This window comes from Rhinatrema bivittatum, chromosome 4 (genome assembly GCF_901001135.1).
Source record: "Rhinatrema bivittatum chromosome 4, aRhiBiv1.1, whole genome shotgun sequence".
Taxonomy (NCBI): Eukaryota; Metazoa; Chordata; class Amphibia; order Gymnophiona; family Rhinatrematidae; genus Rhinatrema; species Rhinatrema bivittatum.
The window spans coordinates 465,817,041-465,841,164 of NC_042618.1; the positions used below are offsets into that span (position 1 = coordinate 465,817,041).

The window sequence follows — 24,124 nt, forward strand, 5'->3', positions numbered from 1 at the left end:
GGGGGGCCAGAAAAAAGTTCCCTCCAAGGCCGCTCCGATTTTGGAGCGGCCTTGGAGGGAACAGGGAAAGCCATCGGGGCTCCCCTCGGGCTCAGCACGTGCAAGGGGGTGCACATGTGTGCACCCCCTTGCACGTGCTGAGCCCGGATTTTATAACATGCGCGCGGCAGCGCACACATGTTATAAAATCGGGCGTAGATTTGTTCGCACCGGGTTGCACGAACTAGTCTACGCCCGCGTGTAGATTTTAAGATCTGGCCCAAATTCTCTTGGAAAATGTTGGGTAAAGTCTGCAGGTACAAGTTACTCCAGCACAATTATAAAATTACCCTCCCTTTATTCCAAAGCATTCCTTCCTCTAAAAAAAATGTTTCCTTCCTGTACCTAATCTATACCTTTCAGGTCTTTGGGAAGGCAATTTTCCAATGGGTTTCTAAGCGCTTACCCAGGTAAATTTCCAAACCTGAAACTCCCCTCCACCACTAAATGGAGTTTTGCTGGGGAGCAGAGTTGTGGCAGGGAAAGAGGATTGCATTAGGGAAACCATGGACCTGCCAGCTGTACTGGCAGTTTCCAAATTTCATCCCAAATGTCTCTATTGTATCTCACTTCTCTCTCCTCTCCTCTAGGGCATACGTAGCCTAGAGGAGAGGAGAGCTGAGAAGGCTTCAAATAGGGAATGAATAGAAACCACTGGGGGTACTCTAAACTGAGAAATCTTTATTTGAAAGGTTTTGTACACAAGCCTATCATATGAAAAAGGTGATTTCTAAAATATATAAGTTATTAAATGCTAAACTGAAGGAGAAGCCCATCCATTTAAAAGCTTGGGAGCAAGATCTAAATTATAATCCTACTGAGGATACCTGGTTGTGTGTCTTCCAAGCAATAAAGAAATCCTCTATTTCATCTCCAATGATAGAGAACAGCTATAAATTGTTATATAGGTGGTACTTTACACCGGTTAAATCACATAAATTTAGCTTTAAACTAAACGACCATTGTTGGAGGGGTTCTCCTTCTGGAGGTACCTTATGTGGTGGGATTGCTCTAGGGTACAACATCTTTGGCAACAGATAGCGGGCATATTATCCAAGATTTATAACACTAGTATTCAGTTGACAAAAGACTTGGCACTTTTAAATCATCAAATCTGCGACAAGGATGGGACTTCCCAACCTCTGATTCCACACGTCTGTCCAGCAACAAGAATGGAGATAGCATATTCTTGGGAGACTGGGCCATATCTCATCACGCTCTAGAGTGCTGGCACGTCTGGATACAATTTGCACAATGAACAAAATAGCATCAAAACATCACAAAAACAACGTTTCATTCTGTTTGGGACCCATATTTACAATGGAGAAATAATGACAATCCATAATATTTTACTTTAATGAGTGTTTCTGGCATACTTCTTTCTCTCTTTAGGCCATCTCTTCTCTGATATATAATGGTCCAAGTGGATGTTCTTTTTGTTATGTTTCCTATTCTCTAAATACTATTTTGACTTTCGGAGAAAAGGGCGAGGGAATAAATCCGTGGAAAAATGGAGAACATTTTAGACAGAATATTACCCAAGACAGGTGTATGCTAGTCTGCGTTCAACCACTCATCTGAAATCCTTTGGTGTTCACAGAAGTCCCTCATAAATGGCCACCACGAGCCATGTCCTCTTGCATTCTTAGACGTGACTGCACCGAAAAAATCTTTCAGCATCCATAAGGCACGCCTCAACAAACTATAAACCATTATAGGGAGGAAAGTGCCCCATAAGGTAGCAAGACAGAATCCCCCATTCAAATGAGGGAATTAAGGGAGGAGGAATAGCCTAGTGGTTAGAGCAGTGGACTATGAACCAGGAGACCAGGGATCGAGTCCAGCTGTCGCTCCTTGTGACCTTGGGCAAGTCACTTTACCCTCCATTGCCTCAGGGACAAAAACTTAGATTGTAAGCCCTCTAGGGATAGAAAAATACCTACAGTACCTGAATGTAAACTGGTGTGATCTCTCAATTGAGATCAAATGTCGGTATATAAAATAAATAAATAAATAAATGGAAATATTACAGAGGAAAGGAGATGTAAAGTAATGATGCAAAACAAACCCCATAGCACCTGTCAATTGCTGTTGCACTTAACAGCATTCGCAGGTCCCTTTCTACAACTTCCAATTTAGTCTTCATTGGTTGCTGTCATCCTGGGGGATAGAGTGGTATAGATTGAAGAAAATAATGTGTCACTCTTGTAATACTCCTTCTGTGATGGTTCCTTGACTGCAAGCGATGGCTTCTCCCTCAGCACTGAATGAAGCAGGACCTCTGTTTTTCCTTTAAATTTACAACATGGAATTTTATTCTTGGAAACATGGTGGCAGAAAAGGATCATTACAGCCCATCCAGTCTGCCCATTCACACCGACATTCCTAACAGTTCCTCAGAGAGTCCCTGGGTTGGGCCCACATTGTCTTTAATTGAGAATGAGATACTGTCCTTGTCTCCACCACCTCTAAGGAGAAATATTTCCTTAGATTACGCCTGAGTCTACCCCCTTTCACCCTTATCCCATGAACCCCGATTCTAGAACCTCCTTTTCCTTTGGAAGAGGCTCGGCTCCTATGCATGGAAACTTTGGAGGTGTTTAAATGTCTCTATCATATCTCCCCTTTCCTCTAGAGTATACGTGTTTAGATCTTTGAGTCTATCCCCATATGCTTTAGAATGAAGACCACTGACCATTTTAGTAGCCTCCCTCTGGACCAACTCCATCCTCTTTATATCCTTTTGAAGGTGGGGTCTCCAGAATTGTACTCAGTATTCCAAGTGAGGTCTCACCAGAGACATACAGGGGCAATATCACCTCCCTTTTTCTGATGACCATTCCTCTCCCTAAGCAGCCAAGCAGCTTTTGCCATCACTTTATCCACTTGTTGGTCATCTGAACCCCCCCCCCCCATCCCCCCCGCCAAGCCCGCTCTTCTTTCATCCTTGGAAGAATTTCACTCCCATATTGTATCTCTCCCTTGGATTTCTAGCAGTCCAAATGTACGACTCTGCATTGTTTTGTTTTTTTTAACATTAAACCTTAGCTGCTAGTCCCTCCCTATAACATTCTTTGACCATTCCTCCTCCTCATCCATTTATTTCTATTCCACCTTTCCATTTCACAGTGCCCAAAGCACTGCATTCATCTCTCATTGTTCTTTTATGCATTGCCAAAAGAACAGCAACAAGACTGGAGCAATGCAGATTACTGTTATTATTTTAGCAAGTTCACGCTTTCACACCACATTTTATATATCACAATCCAGCTAACAGAGGTACAACCACTTTCAATATATTTTTTTTAATTGAAAAGCTACAAAATATAATGGATTCTTTTAAATCCTACCTAGGAGCTTTCAAGATTTTGTTTATATCAGATTTTCAGGTCTAATTGAAAGTTGTGCTTCATAGCAGAAACTATTTCTGCACTAAAACCGTTTTAGGAAAGCCTAGAGCAGAGAAACTCAGCCTGGGCAAATAAAGTAATTGGAAATGTTTGCTAATCCTATCACTCGCCATATCAGACTTCAGCATATCCCCACAGACACACACAGAAAAAATGGGAATGTTATGAGTACAGCTGGTCTGGCCTGTCTCCCTTCACCCAAAGTCGCATGGGGGACATTTTTTTTTATACTAGTGATTACCAATCTATTATGAATTCTTTGAAGGCACAAATAAACATGTCGATAAGGGTGAGCCAGTCAATATGGTATACCCGGATTTTCAGAGAGCATGCGATAAAGTCCTACATGAGAGGCTCTACAGGAAATTTCAAAGTCATGGGACAGGAGGCAGTGTCCTACTGCAGATTGGTAAGTGGTTAAAAGACAGGAAACAGTGAGCAGGTCTAAATGGTCACTTTTTCCCAGTGGAGAGAAGTGAATCGTGGAGTGCCTCACGGATCTGTACCGGGATCTGTGCTGTTTGACATATTCCTCCATGATCTAGAAAAAGGAGCAACGCGCGAGGGGACCGGACTTGCAGATGACACAAAACGAATTCAAAGTAGTTAAATCATGAACTGACGGTGAGGAATTGCAGGTGGATATTGTGAGACTGAGAAACTGGGCATTTAAAGAGCAATTTTAATCTGGGCAAGAGTAAAGTGATGCATATAGGGGAAAATAATCCTAATTATGGGCCTAATTTTAAAAAGCATTTACTCACTTAAAACTGGATTTTACTCGAGTAAATGCACTTTACTCGTGTAAGTGGGCTTTTGAAAATTGCTACAATATATGCCATGAATTGTCCATAGGATTTGCTCACATAAGTGCACTTTATTCAAGTAAATGGCTTTTGAAAATTGCTACAATAGTAGATACACTTATGCATGCAATTCCTTTTGAAAATTACCCCCTATGTATACACAATGGGGTGAATTTTCAAAGAGTTATGCACATAAAAATTAGTGTATAGGCATGTAAGAAGCCTGTGCTCATGTAATTGGTATTTTATAAAACTCAAAAATTTGTACATACTTTATGTTTCACGTGCACCCATACACTCATAAAAAAGGGGAGTGTCTAGGGGTATTCTGGGGCAAGCTCACCTGGTACACGCATAAGTAAATATTTTAAAAGACACTTGCGCGTGTTAATTTGGAAACTTATTTGCACTTTTTTACACCTGCTAATTATCTGGCGTAATCAATATTAGATTTGATTATTGTGTATCGTTGGCTGCATAGGAGGAACTGAGTGAACTGGGGGGGGGGTGGGGGGGTTCAGGCTGAGGAACCAGGAGGGTCTATGAAGTTAGCATGTAGCACATTTAAAACTAATCGTAGAAAGTTCTTTTTCACTCAACGCTCAATTAAACTCTGGAATTTGTTGCCAGGGGATGTGGTTAGTGCAGTTAGTGTAGCTGGGTTTAAAAAAGTTCTTGGAGGAGAAGTCCATTACCTGCTATTAATCAAGTTGACTTAGGGAATAGCCTCTGCTATTACTGGCATCAGTAGCATGAGATAGACTTAGTTTTTGGGTAATTTCCAGGTACTTGTAGCCTGGATTGGCCACTATTGGAAACAGGATGCTGGGCTTGATGGACCCTTGGTCTGACTCAGTATGGCATGTTCTTATGTTCTTATGATGTAGAGAAAGATTGGGCGAGCTGGTGGAGTAATTGGTAAACCTGTTAATTTCAATTTTAAAATGCGTTAACTTACGTGCGCAAACTGGGTTTTACACGACCAAGTCCTACTTTATATATGCGCATATATTTTTAAAATAGGGAGAATAGGTACAGGCATTCAGTGCTTTCAAAGCATTGCATGTATTTGCATGCATGCAGACATACACGTGTATGATCCAGGGTAAAGAAACTCATATTTTATAATACAGTCGTAAACGATAACATGCGGTTTATAAAATATCGCAGATCTGTGCATAGCCGTATACGTATGCTCGTGTACGGTGATGAGTCTGGTTGTCTGAGAGTCAGTCTCTCAGGTGGGTGCCATTTTAGGAGTCAGCACACAGAAAAAGGCCCTTGCGTGTCTTTGTGAACCAACCCGTTGAAATCTTCAGCTCAGTGCGCAGCAGCAACCAAAACGAGGAATAGGAAACAAAACTGGGGATATGTAATAATGTCCCCTTATCCATCCATGCTGCAGCCACATCTTGGGTACTGTGTTCAGTTCTGGTCACCGGACCTTAAAAAAGATACAGCAAAACCAGAAAAGGTACAGGGAAGGGCATTAATGATTGCGGGGATGGATCGGCTCCCTTCGTAAGAAAGAATACATAGCTTAGGGCTCTTCAGTTTGGAGCTCTGATAGAGGCTTTTGAAATGATGTGTGGTACGGAACAGATCACTTATACTATCAAATGATACACGGACTAGGGGACACTCCCTGAAATTATCCACCAGCAGATCTCTTACAAATGTAAACGATGGACCGTCATTTTCACTTTTCATTTTATTTTTCAAGGGACTTTATAAGCATTTATCGTAGCAAACAGAAAAAGGACAAAATACCTCATTTTTTCCCCTCTGATTTTCTCCCGAATTTGGAGCAGATTCATTAAGGCTTATCTCCCGTTTTTTGTGTCTGATAGTGAATCAGGTCTGTTGTTTGCTGTAGTAAATGCTGATAAAATCCCAGGAAAATAACATTAAAACCTGGAAATGAATGTCCCTAGCTAAGGAACTTGCTGCCAGTTAATGTGGTTCATGCTAACAGCATAACTGAGTTTAAAGAAGGTTTGGACAAGTTTCGGAAGGACCTTCCCCACTCCCGGCAGGCAGTAGCTTACCATGTCCATGGGGTCATGAAAGTCTAAGTCGGGCAGAAGTGACCCCCCCACCCAATCACTCCTGGCCCACCGGATCTCGGCTGCAAAATGGCACCAGTTGTCTCCAAGACCAGCACCTTTCTGTTTTATGCCCCCTGCCCCCATAAGATATGGCATTTTCTTATGTTATCTTATGAATGACTGAGGATGACTTCTGTCATATTTGAACTGCTGTGACCCCAGGAATGGTATAAGCCCGGGTCTTCCAAAACCTTTGGCCAATGTGACCCCATTATAGAATTTGAAAATTGACATGACTCTAGATGACAACCAAACCAAGTTAGAGGGGTTGTGATTTGCCTCCAACAATTGCTCCATTCTCATCCTCCCCACACTCCAGCTAATCCCCCTTTCTTAGCCCCCCATCCTCTCCAGTTGATTCCTTCCTCTACTGCCCTACAGAAGACCTCCTCTCTCGACCTCTACCCCTCCCATCTCTCACCTTCCAGCCCATCCTTTCAATATAAACCCCTTTCCTCCCAGTTGAGCATCTCTCATGTCCAAACCATTTTTATAATCCCTAATTGATCCTGACATCCTGTCCTTCTCATCCCATTCCTCAATCTTTTCTAACATCCCCACCAGTTGATACCATCTCACCCCTAGCTCCTCTTTTGCATCCCTCAGTATCTTCTGCTATTTCCCACTCACCTTGCAAAGCCAATTCATCTCCCACTGATCCAACCCTCAACCCCTTCCTGCATCTGATCCCTCCCTTCAAACAGCCCCTCCTCCAAACATCCCCTTGGCCAGGATCAGCGGCAACATTTTCCTTTGGGGCCCCATGCAAAAAGGTGGATAACAACTGGTGGGAAAAGAAGGAGGCTGATGACAGGGGCATAAGAACATAAGAAAATGCCATACTGGGTCAGACCAAGGGTCCATCAAGCCCAGCATCCTGTTTCCAACAGTGGCCAATCCAGGCCATAAGAACCTGGCAAGTACCCAAAAACTAAGTCTATTCCATGTTACCATTGCTAATGGCAGTGGCTATTCTCTAAGTGAACTTAATAGCAGGTAATGGACTTCTCCTCCAAGAACTTATCCAATCCTTTTTTAAACACAGCTATACTAACTGCACTAACCACATCCTCTGGCAACAAATTCCAGAGTTTAATTGTGCGTTGAGTAAAAAAGAACTTTCTCCGATTAGTTTTAAATGTGCCCCATGCTAACTTCATGGAGTGCCCCCTAGTCTTTCTACTATCCGAAAGTGTAAATAACCGATTCACATCTACCCGTTCTAGACCTCTCATGATTTTAAACATCTGTTTCTCTTGCGTAGGTTCAGGGGTGAGTGAAGATAGAGGAGAAATCTCTACTGGCCTAAGCACACTCAGCCCACTCTTCCCCTCATGGCTGGCCCAAAGCCCAATGGTGATCTGAAAGTGGCAGCAGCATTAGTAATGAAAGTCAGCATGGGATCTGTGAGCCAGATCAAGCTCACAGGCTGTGCGGTGGCCCCAGTCTCTCCTCACCTAGGGTTTCCTGTTACCATGGAAACTCAGGCGAGGGTGGGACCACTGCAGGACCTGAGAGAGCCTGCTGGCTCGCAGCCCCATGCTGACTTCCACTACTACTGTTGCAGGGGGTAAATGAGGCTCTTGGGACCACAACTGGAAGATTTGTGGCCCCATGTGGGGGTCCTGACCCACAGTTTTGGAAGTCCTGGTGCAAGTTGCTATCCACAGGGTGGATGGGGAATGGGAAAGGCCTGGGGTCATTTTTTTCATTGCGGTGGCACTGTGGGGGAAGGGGGTGGCAAAACCATTTCTTTTTATTTTCTCTTTTTCTTCAACTAAACAAAACAAAATAAACACAACACGGGCAGCCAGGACATCTGCCTCTCCCTGCACCCGTCCCCTTTACCAATGAGCCAAAAGCACAATTATGACACAGCACAACCATTTTGGGAACCAACAAGGCCACTGCTTGATTAACAAGCCAGAACAAATTTCCGGAGCTTAACAACAATTGCAAACCCCAATAGCCCCAGTAGGAATCCGCTACACCCCAGCAATATGATCCACCCCTCTGCTGCCTTGCCCGTAAGCATCTGGCAGATACACACTGCCCGAGAGCCGCTCCCACCACAACCCAATAAGAAGCCCAACTCTGGAATGAGTGGCCCAATCGCCACCATAAACCAAGAGTTCCGAGTACAACAATCCAACCAACCCACTGGACTATCAACACCCATCCAGTTAAATCAGCCAAGCTTGGGGAACCCACCCAACAGAAGACAAGCTGTGTCAGCTGGCCATTAACAAATACACCCAAACAAATTAGAGGGTGGGTGGTTGGGATGCAGCCTATCAATGCAGCAAAGGGTGGGAAGAGCAAGTCAGCCGTCCCTTTGTACGCTCCCCTGCAGAAAATGAGCCAATCAGCAGCCATTAAACTCTGCTGTTTGATTCAACCTGCAGCAGAGCAATGGACCCCGCCAATGACTCCAGCAACCACCACCCTCTAATGCCCATGTGATTGCCCAAGACAGTGCTAGGCCAGGCCTGATACCCGAGTTATCCTGAGCAGCCTAGCACCCCACACATAAAAACAAAACACCCCTTAAGATAGATCCTACAATAAAATACGATTGGCACCACACTTTCCTCTTCTAATATTTGGATTGACTTTCCTTTAGAAAAATAGACATTGCTGTCACATATTAACAAATACAGTGGTTTCTCCTATATTGTGTCTGTGGGGAAAAAATCTCTCTGAATGCTTGTAGTATAGATGTTAAATCGGCGTATCTGGCGTATGTGATCTGTACTCAAGAGAAATCGGTTTGTAAATGTATAGCATGCAAATAAGGTACAGGTAGGGTCTGATTTGCAGAATAGCTGCATTTTATTTATATATTTAATATTCATTTTATTTATATATTTATTGCTCCGTTCACCCCTTCTTTATTTTCCTACTCCAAGTTAAGGCTTCCTTGTTATAATGTAACTGTATGCTCCGTATCTCTTGTTGATTGGTTAATTGTATATTCTGCTTAGTTCATTGTAAACCGAATTGATTTGATTTGTATCAAGAAAGTCGGTATATAAAAGCCTTAATAAATAAATAAATAAATAAATTAGCATGCAGCGTAAGGGGAAAGCATGAACTGGAACTTTTCTGGATAGACATGTGTGAGGATTCTCCCTCCAGTTTTTCCAGGGCAGAGCTGTACTATATATTTTGCATTGTTACTACACTAACAAAACATTAGTAGTAATTTCACTATTACCAGGTCATTTTTCTTAAATATCCTGCTAGTAGCACATCTGGGTTTTTCCTACAATATTTCAACAGCAGTAACATAATAGCTAGATGGATGATGCATGTCACTACTGTAGTACCCTAATTAGTTTGCAAAGACATTTTGGTGCAACATTTTACAAAATATATCACATTATTCTTGCTGCTGTTCAATATAATAGAATTTATATAGACATACGGAGTCAAATATATTATTATTATTATTATGCAACCATTCATGAATTTTCAAAACTACTTTTTCATGAATGCTGCATGACCATTCACGTACAAGGGGAAATATTTGTCTCAGCTTGATCACAGTATATTCAACATTCATTTCACCTACATTTGTAGAATTTTCAATTTTCTAAAAAAATAATGAGCAATTTTAATTTATATGAAAATGTCTGTAAATGAAATATGTGCTATCGGACGCTAAAAAAACTCCCAAGAATACAAGGGTCTATATGCTATATGGATAGAAGATCTAAGGATACAGATATGAGATGCTGTATAATGTGAACTGTAATAGAAATATCAATATCCACATTATCCAGACGTCTCAATTTACTTGTAATCACATCCCAACAGTATATACAGAAACCTAAAACATGAGAAGGGATAATAGCTCCCAGGCCATAGAGTCCGCCCATTACTAGCCCATTAAGACCTACTAACCTTCACAACATTTTTTAGAACAGTATCATTCCAAATGTGTAAAGGAAACACCGACGAGCGAAATCATAATTCATTACAGAAATACAGGTGCGTGCAGTGGTAATTTTCTTATAAAAAAAAATAACAAGGGCACCAGGTCAGGGCCAGTGGTCAGGGTCTCCACCTTCCACTTTTTCACAACAGGGAAAAGGAAGAGTTTTAAAAAAAAGTCACGAACTAAAAAAATAAAAAACTTCCTGTGACTCCCAACCCCTTCTCTGCCCTCCAATGTTCTTTCAAAAAAGTCTCCCTGCTGCCTTCCTCCTGTAAGAACAACAGGAAGCAAGGATTCCCCAGTATCCCATTTTGGGGGGGGGGGGGGGCGAGGAGGAGGATGGACAGAGGGAATCCCTGGCCAGCCTCTCTGCTTTCTGGAGAGGGGATCCTGGCACATCCTTGTTGGCTTTTTCTAAATTCAGGCAGGGGGGGAGGTTACAGCTGGGCTGCGGGGATGACTTTTTTTTTTATTAAAGAAACATCAGGAGGGAGAGAGAAAAGAGGAGGGATTTTTTTGAGAGCCATCAGAAGGAGGGTAGAAAGCAGACAGGATTGTGAGGGTAGTTATTGTTAATGTAAACAATAAATGGCATCAGGAGGAGTCAGGGAAAGGGATGGGGGTCGCTTGGAAAGCATTTATTTATTTATTTATTTATTTATTTATTTAAAGAGCCATCAGGAGGGAGGGAAAAGGAAGGGTTCGTGAGGGAGGGAGGGAGGGAGATTGGCCAGTTGGATGTAGGGCCTGCTCTGAAAATCAGTGCCAGTCACCTAACTTCCTTGCATTGCCCCGACCCGGCCTCCGGACCCTCAGAGAAATGCAGCCGATTAGCCTGGCCGGTTTTCTAAGGCTTCGGTCTAGCTGGCTACGTCCTGGTTTAGCTGGCTAGCTCCCTTTGCATAGTGACCTCTCAGTATACAGGGTTTCCAGCCTTCTTCATGTGTGCAATATTAATCCAGTGCCAGAAGCAGATTTTGTTCTCCTACAATATTAATGCCTCCCTTGCAGAGTTAATATGCAGCGATATAATCCAGTGACTGGATATGCAAATAGAAGAGATACATCTCTCTCATAATTATCCAACAGCTCAGGTGTGACATTTCATCTCAAATTTTTCTTTGATATGAGTTTTGCAACATTTTTACAAGTGTTTTGAGAAAACCACTTAAGCTGATGAGGGGAGCTCACTGTTCAGTATCAAGGTTAAGAGAAACCTGAATGCAAGAATCCATGGCTCTAAGATGACTTTATAAAAGTGAAAGGCATTTAGTTCAGTCTATCAAATGATTAGCAATCTGGGAAGGCAAATATTCAGACTTTCTTCTAATGTAATTATTCTACTTTCTGAAGGGAAGAAGCCTTGCAAGATCACCTTATCTATGTGTGTGTGTGTGTGTGCTTGTCCATATACTACCCTGCTCCCTCCCCTCCCCCCCCCCCCCCCCGAGGTAATTTTCAAAAGGATTTATGTACAAAAAACTGGGTTTTACATGTGTAAATGGACTTTATGCACACAAATGGGGTTTTCTAAATTGGTACGTTGGCGCACACATCTCCTATGAAAATTCACTCCATAGGGCTGAACTTTCAAAAGTTCTCAGGTGCATAAATGGGCTTTTGAAAATGGCTACCATATATGCTACTTTTACCACACCACTCCTTTGAAATTTCCTCCATAGAGATAAACCCTAAAAGGAGCAAATGTGCGCGCATATACGCATGTATAAGTGCACAAGCACAAATGCATTGGAATTTTATATCGCGTGCCTCGTTGCACGTGCACTATTTAAAATACATCTATCGCACACAAGTATGCCACTTTTAAGCTCTTTCTCAAGCAAACCTACTCTGCGTATCTACCCTAGGATTCTGCTGGCTTTCACGCTCGTATGTAAGTGGATTTTAAAGCGCACTCACACCAGGGACATTCCCAGTTTTTCTGATTCATCCAGCAGTTTTCCCAGTCAATATCGAGGTCTTCCAGACTCCTCTGCTTCTTCATCCTGGAAGCCCCCCTAGATGACTTGGATCCCCCTCACCCTGTCCTAAAATCCCTAAAACTCGAGATCAGACTTGCTCCTCATCAGGAGCAGCAGTAAATGTAGGCAAATAAGCTGCCGCGTGCCACAGTCAGCCATTTTTAAAATATGGAGTTACGCGCGTATCTAGGCCCCACCCCTGAATGCCCACGCATCACCCATGTCCCACTCCCTTTCATTTTTATGCACACAAGGGTATATATATGCGTACTTTGTAGTCTTTTAAAATTTGGGTTACTAGCGCCTGGCCTGCAAACGCACCTATGTGGGCATTTTTGCGTGAGTAACCTTTTGAAAATTCACCTGATAGCGTTTAGTGTCTTATTAACATCATATTTTCAGTATGCATCAGGATGCTCGAAGGGTTCCTGATAGGCTTATTCTCTTATGCCCATATATGTATGGAGGTGTGAGCATATACATCCCAGATAGCTCCCTCTCAGGTCTGTATGGAACTTCTTATTCCCATTTAATTGTGAGCTCACCTCCTACTGATGGGCTTTGCTTAGGAGTATTCCCTGCATACACTCATGGAGGTATTCTGTTCCCAAATTTCTCTATCTTGACCAGGACTGAGGAAATCAAAGAACGTTTGTGATTGGTGGGGGTCCTATCAACACTTCTACAAGCTCAAAAACCGAAATGTACCTTCAAATTTCACTTGACAGATAAGCCTGGTATTGGAGGGGCATAAGATGTCTCGTACTCACCATCCGCCACAGAATGATATAAAGCCTTTTCCTAGCGATTAGGCACAGTTTGATCAGGCACATGTTGGATCATGTAATAATACTTCAAATCAAAGAATGGGTTAACTTTTGTAAGTCAAATGTAGAAGGAAGGAACCCCCGTTGTAATGTCTCGCTGTGCGGGCTGGCAAGACTCTGTTCTCTTAGTTGTGTTCAGATGTCTCCTCCCTTCTTCCCTGGAGGTGCCTCGGCCTGACTCCTTGGAGAAATAGGAGACCAGCACCCGGGGTTACAACTCAAGGACTGGCAGCCTAGGGGCTCTTATTGCCAAATTTACCCCATTACTGCCTAGGGTGTTTCTGCTGGCTTATGAGTTCGCCTGGGGGAAACACAGTTCCAGTGTACTCAGCTGAATTCCAGACTCTTCTGTGTATGATTACCCCGTTCCTGCCCAGGGTGACCCTGTTTTAAGATTTCCAAAATCCTGCCCATTTATTCCAAGCCTAGCTGGGCATGAAATTCTCCCTTCCTGGGCAAAAATCAACATGGTAGCACAGGCTCTCTTTTCCCAAACAAATTCTCATGTAGCCAAGCGGTACTTTAAAACACAATACAGTTTCTCTTTCCCCGCAGTCCAACTACTGCTGTGTCATTGTGGACTTGGCTTGGAGGGACCAAGCCCCACTGCCTCCGCCCTCCGCAGCTGGGGTTATCACTTCCCTTCTCTCTTAGGTGCAGGTACAATCACCCTTGGCAGTGTCCTTCCAGAAGCACACTCAACCTTCATACCACATGGCCTCCACATCCATCTCCTCGGGGCTTCCTTCAGAGGTTTTCAATACCTCCACCTCCTCTCCATTCTCCCCTGGCTTACTCTCCCCTTCCTGCCCCTCCTCTACTTCTAGCACGCTCACTCGCTTATCAAACTGCACCTGTCCTATCTCGCCACTCAATGACTCATCTAGGTAGTGCACAACCTTGAAAGGCTCCTCCCTCCTCCTGCTCTTGGAACCTCCCCCTCCAGAGCCCCTATGTCTTCTGGGAATTGTATTTCCTCTCTTGATTCTAATTCTCCTCTGCTCTGGAGCTTTCTCCCAGGTTTTCTCTTTAGCCCAGCTCCCTCTAACAGTTCTATCAGCTGATCCCTCCTGGGGTACAGAGTAACCATCACACTGTAAAGCAGCAGTTCACCCTTCACTGCTTGTGAATTTCTATACATATTTCACAAACAAGTCCCATAAAGTCATCAAAACAGTCACTTTCTTTACATATACGCTCGTAAATATTCCCTTATAGCCCCATTTAATTGGAATGTGGCTTCCCTACTTGTTCCTTATTAGCCAATGGTGACGCCTATGATTGGGGTGAGTGCCCATTCCCCAAGGCGCTTCCTTGGACCAAAGATATATAACAATGGCGATACCTTGAATTACTTTTAGGTGCACTTTTATTTTCCAAAAACAGTTTCTTAAAAAAATAGCACATATTATATCTTATTAATGCTCGATACATAGAATCACAGAAAGTTTTTTTAAACTAAAAACAAAATCAGCTTAAATGAACTGCAATTGCATCAAAAAAAGACACAGATGTAAGGACCTATCAAGACTTAATGCACAACGCAAAATAAGTGTCCAGTCTACGTCTGCTTCCCCCACCCCACCCACCCCCAGTGTTGTTGGTGGATCCATTTCTGAAGCTCCAGTACTGTAGCCGGGGTCTTCATGACCTTCGCTGGGAATGTCACGATGCACTCTCAAGAAGTGGAAACGATACGGCCTTGGTTTCCTGAGATGAGAAAAATCAATTTCCCATCCCACCAAAAGTCATAACATTGGCACTAAAGGTGTGAAAAGTCAATTTCCCGCTTTGCGAACATTTTTGTGAGAAATCAGACACATTTGCCTGCTGACTCTTCCAACTACAGATTTCTATGCAAAACACTTAGCATGAGGAGTTGAAATACAGCAAGAGTTCTCATAAAAAGGCAAGAACCCATGAGAAATAAATAGCCCTAGCTGGAAAGGATTATGGAGTAGTTAGATGTTTACAGAGAGAGTGACGAGTCTGATTAGTATTTTAGGAGAGGTTTGTTATTTCATTCAGTTTTGGAGGAGGCATTTGGATGCCTTGTAGAATGGGAAAGTTGTCTATGCTATGGAGAGAAAGAAGGCCAGAAAGGGACCAATGAGAGTTTTGTTCACTCTGCAGAACCCAAGCCAAGTGATGGCTTCCCTGTACTGTTTCCCCTTTGTATAAGCCGAAAAATAACTTCTGTAGTCACTTGGAGTTTCAAATGAAATTTACTTCGATGTGTTTTCACGTCTCAGAGAGAGGAAGCATTTGGCACAGTTAATCATCTACTGACACTGCTGGCTAGTAACACTGCCACTTCCAACCCTAGTTTAACTGCTAGTGATTCCTGTACCAGCACCAGGTGAAAAGCAGATCACTTGACTCCTTTCCTTAAAGTACGAAATCCCTACCTCAATGCATCAAAATCTAGCACGTCAAATGAATATCTATACATTGAACAAATGGGAACATATAATGTGACCATGATTAGGAGTACAGAAGTGTGCAAGTAAAGAAAATTCAGTTTCTTTTTCTTTTTGTCTTCTATTCCTTTAATTTCTTTTTTCATTTTGGTTTCATTTTGTTTCTGTCATTTTAACATGCACTAAAACTATTCAGTATGCAGTAAATTGATTTAGTATGCGCTAAAATGACAGAAACAAAATTAGTTTGATGTTTTTTGTGTTGCTTTGGATGGAAAACGGCACAAAACAAAAGTCATTATTTCCCAGTCATTTTAAAATGACAGCATATCCTTACAGCAATAACAATAATGGATAATTTTAGTCATTAGTTCCATATATACTTCTTTGCCCAGAATAGAAACCTTGTCACTACACATCATTGGTTGTAGGAATGTGAATGTTTTTGAAACGAATGCACAATCTGAACCGAAAATTCACATTTTCTGTTTGGTTCATTTCAAATAAAACAAATTCCTAATTGGCCTGCAAAACCTGAACATTTGGGGCTTTTTCATTTCAGCAAATTGGGCATGCTATTAGCAAATAGTGTGCACAGAGATACTTGTTTAAAAATCCAATCCCCCCCCCTGCCCCCATGTGGCACCTACCACTCTTGGGCTCCTTCCACAGTGCTGGTCAAAGGAAGAAAGGGCAGAAGCAATGCTTAGTCACTCCTGCCCTGCTAGTTCTGCTTTAAAAATGGTGCTAGTCTCAGGTTTGCCTGGTGCGATTTTGTTTTACAGCTGTAAAACAAAGCTTAAATGTGTGCATTAATTAGAAGGTGCATGAATATGTTGGCCTCATGCGCACTGAATGGATTTGAAAAGTCACTTGGCTATGCGCATAAATGTCGCAGCAGGCACATCTTGCAAGTTTTCAAAAGGGGCGGGGAGTGGGTGTGGTCTGGGTGGGGCATGGGCGTTTCGGGGTGTGAAGCTGAGATGTGTGCATAAATACTTATGCGATGTGGTGCCTGCCGATGCCTCCTGCCACCTAACTTTACTTCTGCTAGTGATGCCATGCAAGTTATAAAATCAATAGGCAGACCAGTGGGGTTTTAAGGGTCAGGGATAACTGGGTGGAGTGAAGGCTATTAAACCAGAGGCATTTGGAAGACCTCTTTCTTAACTGGGTGAACTGGGGACGAACTGGTGAAACTGGAAATGGCATCAGCGCAAGCCCCTTTTAACATCTCCTGATTTATGCGGTGGAAGTAGCATTTGCGCGCACCCGCTTAAAATATGGTGCACATGTGTGTGCAGCAAGCTATTTTATAACATGCGCACATAAACGCATGCAGCTGATAAAATAGCTGTGTCCCTGGGCGCAGGCCGATGAACGTGCGCACATATGCGCCGGTTTGAAAGTTACCATCCCTTTGTACTGTAGTAGGCATGGTGAAGCTTGTTTAATAGCCATATTGCTTTATGCACATGTTACTTTAAGGCCATCAAACAATATGGTGCTGGTCTGTCCTAAGACTCATGTCATTTTAAAGCAGAACCAGTGGGCAGGAGCAACTGGTAATGACTCCTGCTCCTTTCACCCTTTGATCAATGCTATACAAAGAGAAAAGCATAGCAGGGGCCATAGGGAATTGGATGGAGTTTCTTTCTTTTTTTGTGTTTTTTTTAATTTAAGGCCAAATTTTAAATGCGTTGCTCACGCTAAAAGGCCCATTTACGCAAGTATATGGGCTTCATATAAGCAACAAGGATTTTAAAAGCTGCTAATTATGGGGGTCATTTTCAAAAAGATTTACATGTGAAAATGTAACAACTTTTGTAGCAATTATCAAAAGCCATTTACCTGCTTAAAATGCACTTACATGGGTAAATCCTATGGACAATTCAAGGGCATATATTGTAGCAATTTTCAAAAGCCCACTTACACGGGTAAAGTGCATTTACAACTGTAAAACTCATTTATACGTGTGTAAATGCCTTTGAAAATCAGGCCCTATGGGGTAGATTTTCAAAGGGATACGCGCGTAACCCCCGAAAACCTACCCCTGCGTGCGCCAAGCCTAGTTTTCATAGGCTCGGCAGTGCGCGCAAGCCCCGGGACGCGCACATGTCCCGGGGCTTTCCATAATGGGTAGTTCAGGGGCGTGGCGGCGGTCCGGGGGTGGTCCCGAGTGCTCCGGCACAGTGGCCTGTGCCGGGGCAAGGCGCGCCGGCAGCCGTCTGGCACGCGCAAGTTATGCCAAACTCCTGAAAAAAAGGTAGGGGGGATTTAGTTAGGGCTGGAGGGTGGGTTAGATGGGGAAGGGAGGGAAAGGTGGGGGGGATAAAAAAAAAGGTTCCCTCCAAGGCCGCTCCTATTTTGGAGCGGCCTTGGATGGAACGGGGAAAGCCATTGGGCCGGATTTTAAAAGGGGTACGCGCGTAACCCTTCTAAAATGGCCCTGCGTGCGCCAAGCCTATATTGCATAGGCTTCCGGCACGCGCAAAGCCCCGGGACGTGCGTAAGTCCCAGGGCTTTCTTGGGGTGGGCGTGTCGGGGGCGTGACGCAGTCGGCGTGTCATCCAGGGGCGTGTCGTGGGCCTGACGCGGTCGGCACATCATCCGGGGGCGTGTCAGGGGCGTGGCACGGTCGGCGCGTCATCTGGGGGTGTGGCTGCGGCCTCCGGACCAGCCCCCGGACCGAAACATGGCGCACGGTAGCCGGCCCGGCGTGCGCAAAGTTACGCCTGCCTCTAGCAGGCGTAACTTGTGCGATAGAGGTGGGGGGGGTTTAGATAGGGCCGGGGGGGTGGGTTAGGTAGGGGAAGGGAGGGGAAGGTGGGGGGAGGCGGAAGGAAAGTTCCTCCGAGGCCACTCCGATTTCGGAGCGGCCTCGGAGGGAACGGGCAGCGCGCGCAGGGCTCGGCGCGCGCAAGTTGCACAAATGTGCACCCCCTAGCGCTCGCCGACCCTGGATTTTATAAAATCTAGCGTACTTTTGTTTGCGCCTGTGTTTTAAAATGTACCCCATTGTGCACCCCTTTGCGCGCGCATGTTATAAAATCAGGTGTAGCGCAGAAATGTACCCCCCGCGCGCGTAACATTTAAACTCTGCCCCTATGAGCATATGTGTGTGTGTGTGTGTGCAAGCTAAAAAAAAGGAGGAAAAAAAGGGACGGGGCATGGGTGCTCTGGGGCAAGGCCAGCAGTTACACGCATTACTCTGTATGTTAAATCCGGTGGCCACAGCACACAGCGGCTTGTTAGCCGCATATGTTTACTGCTGCTTCTGACCAGGTGTAAATCTGCAGAAATCGCATTTTAGCCGGGTCAACTGGAGGGAGTACAGGCCGAAGAACCAAAGAGGTCTGGATGACCTTGATATTGACTGGGCAAACTGGTGGACTAACTGGAAACCCTGGGAATGTCCTTCGCCCGAGCAGGTTTGAAAATCCGCTCTCCTAGGTGCGTTAAAGCCAACAAAGCCCTGAGGAGGATATGCGAAGCACGTCTGCTCGAGCACCTTCTTCGGATTAGGAGCACACGTACGTGCGCTGGGTGCATTTTAAATCGTACACACGTGAATTACAATCTCAGCGTATGGGCGCGCCTACAATCGTTTAAAAATTAGCCTGTTCATGTTTATTTTGGTTTGGCAATGAAACAAACTGAATGAATATTAAACAAACCAAATCCCAAGCCACCCAAACAAAAAAATAAAATAAGATAAAGTTTGCCTCTGCACATCCCTAATTGGTACAGAGGCAAACTTTTGGTTTGTTTGTTTTTCTCACCATGGCTGTTAGAAGACAAACATGGATTATATGGATTCAAATGTTTTAATGCTGGACTAGCATTTGTATTCTTAAAACTGGACACAGAAAAACACAAATGTTTTCCTTCACTGACCATAAATATATGTATATATAAAAACATTACAGGTAAGTTCTGTTAGATAGAAACCCATAACTGCGTCCAAACTCAAAGATAGCTTAGGTTATTCATTGTCCTTTACTCTCCTGCCTGTATGATATCCAAATCATTGTTTGATTGCTTATGCTTGCCTTCAACAGCACTTTCATGTACTATTAATGCTATGTAAAAAAAAAACAAAATAAAAATCGTATGTATTGCTATAAAGAGGACAGTTGACTTTTCAGAAAAGCTTCAGTATTGTGTACTTATAACATTTTATAAATGAGCTGTTTGTAACTACATTATCCTGCTTCACAATTTCATGATAGTGTAGGAGTTATATACACAACAATAAAACTTCAACCTGCTCCATTCCCTCCTCACCCAGGCCATTCTGAATAACAGATTATATGAGGCCAACTAATAGCTGGATAATAGAAATTTTCCAGATAATGGGTCTGGGAGGAGGGGGAGCCGCAATTTTTTCCAGATGAGAGTTTCGGATTAGTGGAACGTCAGATAAATGGTGCTTTACTGTATTTCACAGCTGGTTTGGGACTGGCTTGTTATGAAGTCTTTTCTAACCGGTTACACAAAAATCCTTACAAATACTGATTCCGAATACAAGTATGATTCAATATGTCTAGGTTTGGTTGCATCCTGTACAGAGTGTGGATATCAGTATGTCTCAATACCTTGAAGATAGGAGGGGTCAATAATTTCACGTTAGCAATCACGATCACCAGTGAACAATTTCCATGCTCACTCACATTGTTTGTATTTTTATTAAAGGTGGTTTTGATATTTGTAAAGGTATGTAGCTATGCATCAAAATATGTTTAGTGCCGTTTTTGAAACAAAACAAAAGAGAAGCGAGTGAAATATTCGCTTTCATTTGTTTCACTTTAAAATAAAGATCGCCCCTCGTCGTAAAAACAAAAAAGTCTGGGCACTCTCCAGATCCGCAAAACATCCTCCCAATTATTCAACCTTCACAGGGCAGGAGAGATCTCTAGGGGCTGCTCCTTCTCCAATGGCGCCAGCTGACTTGAGACCAGCGCCATTGTGAAAATCTGTAATAGAAGAAAAGGGCAAATACAAAATATAAAATGGTACATAAATCAAAATGGAGATATAATTTTGTTTAACACGTGTATATCCAATACGTGTAAATCTGATTCACTAAATTACTCTGCCATCATAATAAGCACTACCGATATTACACCTTCATTGCCTTTTGATTAATCATCTGGCATCCACAACCAGTGGCCCAGAATAAATAGTTTTTAGGAAGTTTTGATTTTTTTTTGCAATTAAAAGACTTATCTTTGTATTCCAGCTTGGTCAGTTCACACAATCACCCCAACATGGTCCTCATTTAGAAATTGTTTTCTGCATCATGGGGCTGTATGTGGATGCGATATCTTCTTCACACACCGGTTTTAAAACTGGCGTCAAAATGTCACAAGACGCCGGTGTGTGAAGGAGATACAGTATCTGGGATACTGGTTGTGGTGCCAGATGAGTAATCAAAAGGCAACGAATACCTGTACTGCCTATTATGATGGCAGATTCATCTACTGAATAAGCTCGACATGTTTTGGATGGATTATCTGGTGATACAGAGAAAGTGGCATCGTTTTCTGGTGCAGTGGATTTTCAGAATGGCCCTTGTCCTGGGTCAGCCGACCCGCTAGATGACTCCTACACCGGCAGGGCAGGGGTGACTGGGAATTGCTCCTGTCCCATGAAGAGGCTGAGAGGAGGGAGGTTCTGGGGATTCGAAGAGTGCGGGGACTTTAAAATATTTTTTTTCTGCAGCAGAGCCAGACCCAACATCTTTTAAATTCCATTTTTGCCTTTCATTTCTTTATTTTAAATTTCTTTTTTTTTTTTTTAATTTAATAAAACGAAATGGGAAAACATTCTGCACCTACCCCTATTATCATACACAAAGAAAATGGGATTTACGTTGAATCGATATTCAAAATCTAAAACCTCATCCGATTCCCCTACTGTTTGTGCAAATCACTTAAATACATGGTGTAGGATTCTGCACCTAACATATATCATATTTAGAAGTTTAATATATCTGATATTAGCTCAGCATGTCCAACATGAGGACACACTTCGTAACCACCCACCTTTCGGATGCTGTGGGATAGGCATCTAACTGTGCTTAGAAGCTTAATTTGTGTCTCTGAAGATTCAATAGGCACCTAACAGGCCACTTTGCACGTTACTTTCTGCTCCTAGAATTATAACTACCATGCCCTTCTCATCTATCGATTCTCTATCTCTTCCCCCACTGCCACCCCCCCCAGCTTCTTTTCGGTAACCTATTGGTGTTATTTTCCTGCCTCCTCTGATTAGTACAACACTGATTGTCATGTATAGTCATTGTGCTTGTGCATAATGCCCATTCTTGATGTAACAAGAATTCAAATACAAAACGTGGACGCCGTACGTAAGCATGCTTAAATACAGGCAGGGACCAGAAACCATGCACAGACCACCCCACGACGATTTCTCAACTGACGTTACATCGACATGCACCCACTTAAATCGAATGTTCCATCCTGTACAGCCAGGACTGAATTTCACACACACCGTTGTGGTGAGCTTCTCCTTTTGAAAACGTTTTTGTTAAAAGTTGAAAAAGGGCCCAGTGCAAAACTAGGGAAAAGCAGAGTCTGTTCTTGATTCTTGCACGTTGCGCTCTTGTTTGAGTTCCAATATATTTTTTTTAGTTTTTCTAAACAAAGCAGCTGCCATTCAGAAACTGGGCAGCGGGCAGGGTGTCGCCAATCAGTGTTTCAGGGATTTCCTTAGCCACTGGAAGAGTTCCTCTCTGTGGAGCATCTGCCACCGTACATTGGCTTCTACAGTTTCCACGGCTCGTGAAAAAGGCGTCATAGAAGAACCTCCTTCACAAAGTCTTATGAAGTCCTTCAACTGCAAAGAAAATGGAAGAGATTTCAAATCCAGGAGCCACAAATGCTCAGTGACCAATGGCATGCACGTTCTCATTCAAAGTAGTCATTTACCCACGATCAGCATGTCAAGCGATTCAAATGAAGGCCTCGGACTTAAAAACAACTACATTTTCAAGGACTTGGAAATGACAGATTATTATGCCGGATTCCCAATGGCAACTTGGCATTTACATTTTGACAGCAGTGTAGAAAACAATGGAGGGGTGTTGCATTAAAAAAGATTCACTTTTAGAACGTAGCAAACCCGTTTTAAAGTTACCATCAGTAAGGGGTGAATGTTCAAAGTCGTTTCCTTGCACAAAACACAGGTTTAGTGTTTTGAAATTGCCCTGGGTGGGCGCTTGAAAAATTATGCATGAAAGCCAGTTTTGCACATAATTTCACAAGCATAAGATGAGGCAGGGTGGAGCTTGGGTTTATGTGCATTGCTTTTCATTTTTAAAAAGTATGTCTATAAATTTACAAGTTACACATTGCAAAGCGATGGCGTAACTTCCCAGGGGTGAGTTTCCGCATGCACATTCGCTTAATTTTCAAAGCTTTGGAAACTGGAGTAATTTAGACACAGTAGCTGCCACATAGGTTACACACGATGTTATAAAACGACCCTCCCTATGTCAACTTCCTTTCACATTAGCGAAAAAGGCAACACAAAACAGCATTTTCAGGACTGTTCATACGAAGCAAAATTGTCCAACTTGGCATAAAGTTGTCTGCCACACTTTCTGTCCAGAAATTGCACCTGCTTTCAAGTACTTTTCAGTTTTCTCTGTTGCGTTCTCTACTGACAGTAAGAACCATGCAAGCAGCTTTTCAGGATAAATCCTTAAGATTCTTGACAGTTTTGTCCATTTATGAATACTCCTAAAAGCTCACCTAGAAAGATGTAGTCACAAAAATGTTCCATGTATCACCTGTCAGCGTAGCCAGAACCAGGTGACCAACGAAGCGCATTCATTTTAAATGGGTGCATATTTCATAACAAATAACAAATGGAAAACCAACTTAGCTGAAAATATCTGAACACTGGCTTTAGTTTGTTTAGAAAAAACCTCCCCAGACCTGCCCATCCACACCCAGAGCAGCTGGAACTTCCCCTTTCTGTGGTGTCTCCAGTGGTGAAAGGGACAGGGACAGGGACAATCCCTGGTATCCCCTACCTTGCTGACTCCTGGCTGCACAATGGTACTGACCTGACCCTGAAGTCAGAGCCGTTTTGTTGTACAGATTTACAACTAAACGCTACCGAGCAGTTCCACGTTGTTTTGGGGGGGCAGATGCTTTCCAGCTGTGAAACACTAGCACTGGTCTCAGGGCCAGCTGGTTGGGCAAGAGCAAATGAGGGATTGCCCTTGCCCCCTTCTTAGACTGAAGACTCTGCGTAAGGGGGTAAGCGGGGGCTGTAGAGGCCCTGGCTCACTTGTGAGGAGGAGGAGGAGGAGGAAGGATCTGGGGAGGCTTCAGCTCAGATGTGGTGGCGGTGGTGGTAGTGATGAGGCAGCGGGGCCCAGGGAGGTCTCATTGCAGGTCCTTCCATTTAAAAATGTAGAGGGCGATATTCAGCCACTTAGCCAGATAAGAGGCAGTGGGTGAATATCCAACTCCATTCAGCAGCAAGCACTTAGCTGGATAGGTGCTTTACTGGATAAGTATTCATCCAGAGAAGTGGTGCATAGGAAACGGGCCTTTCAGG

The 24,124-nt window shown here is 43.4% G+C and overlaps 1 protein-coding gene across 1 annotated transcript in view; it reads right to left on the bottom strand.

Annotated features, from left to right (window-relative positions):
- Nucleotides 1-18,479: 18,479 nt before the first annotated feature.
- Nucleotides 18,480-24,124, bottom strand: part of TRHDE (thyrotropin releasing hormone degrading enzyme) — a 354,513-nt gene continuing 348,868 nt past the window's right edge. The window contains exon 19 of the mRNA XM_029597174.1: nt 18,480-22,390. Within this exon, the coding sequence (XP_029453034.1) occupies nt 22,244-22,390 (147 nt within the window). The 3' untranslated portion in view covers nt 18,480-22,243. The remainder of the gene's footprint in view (nt 22,391-24,124) is intronic.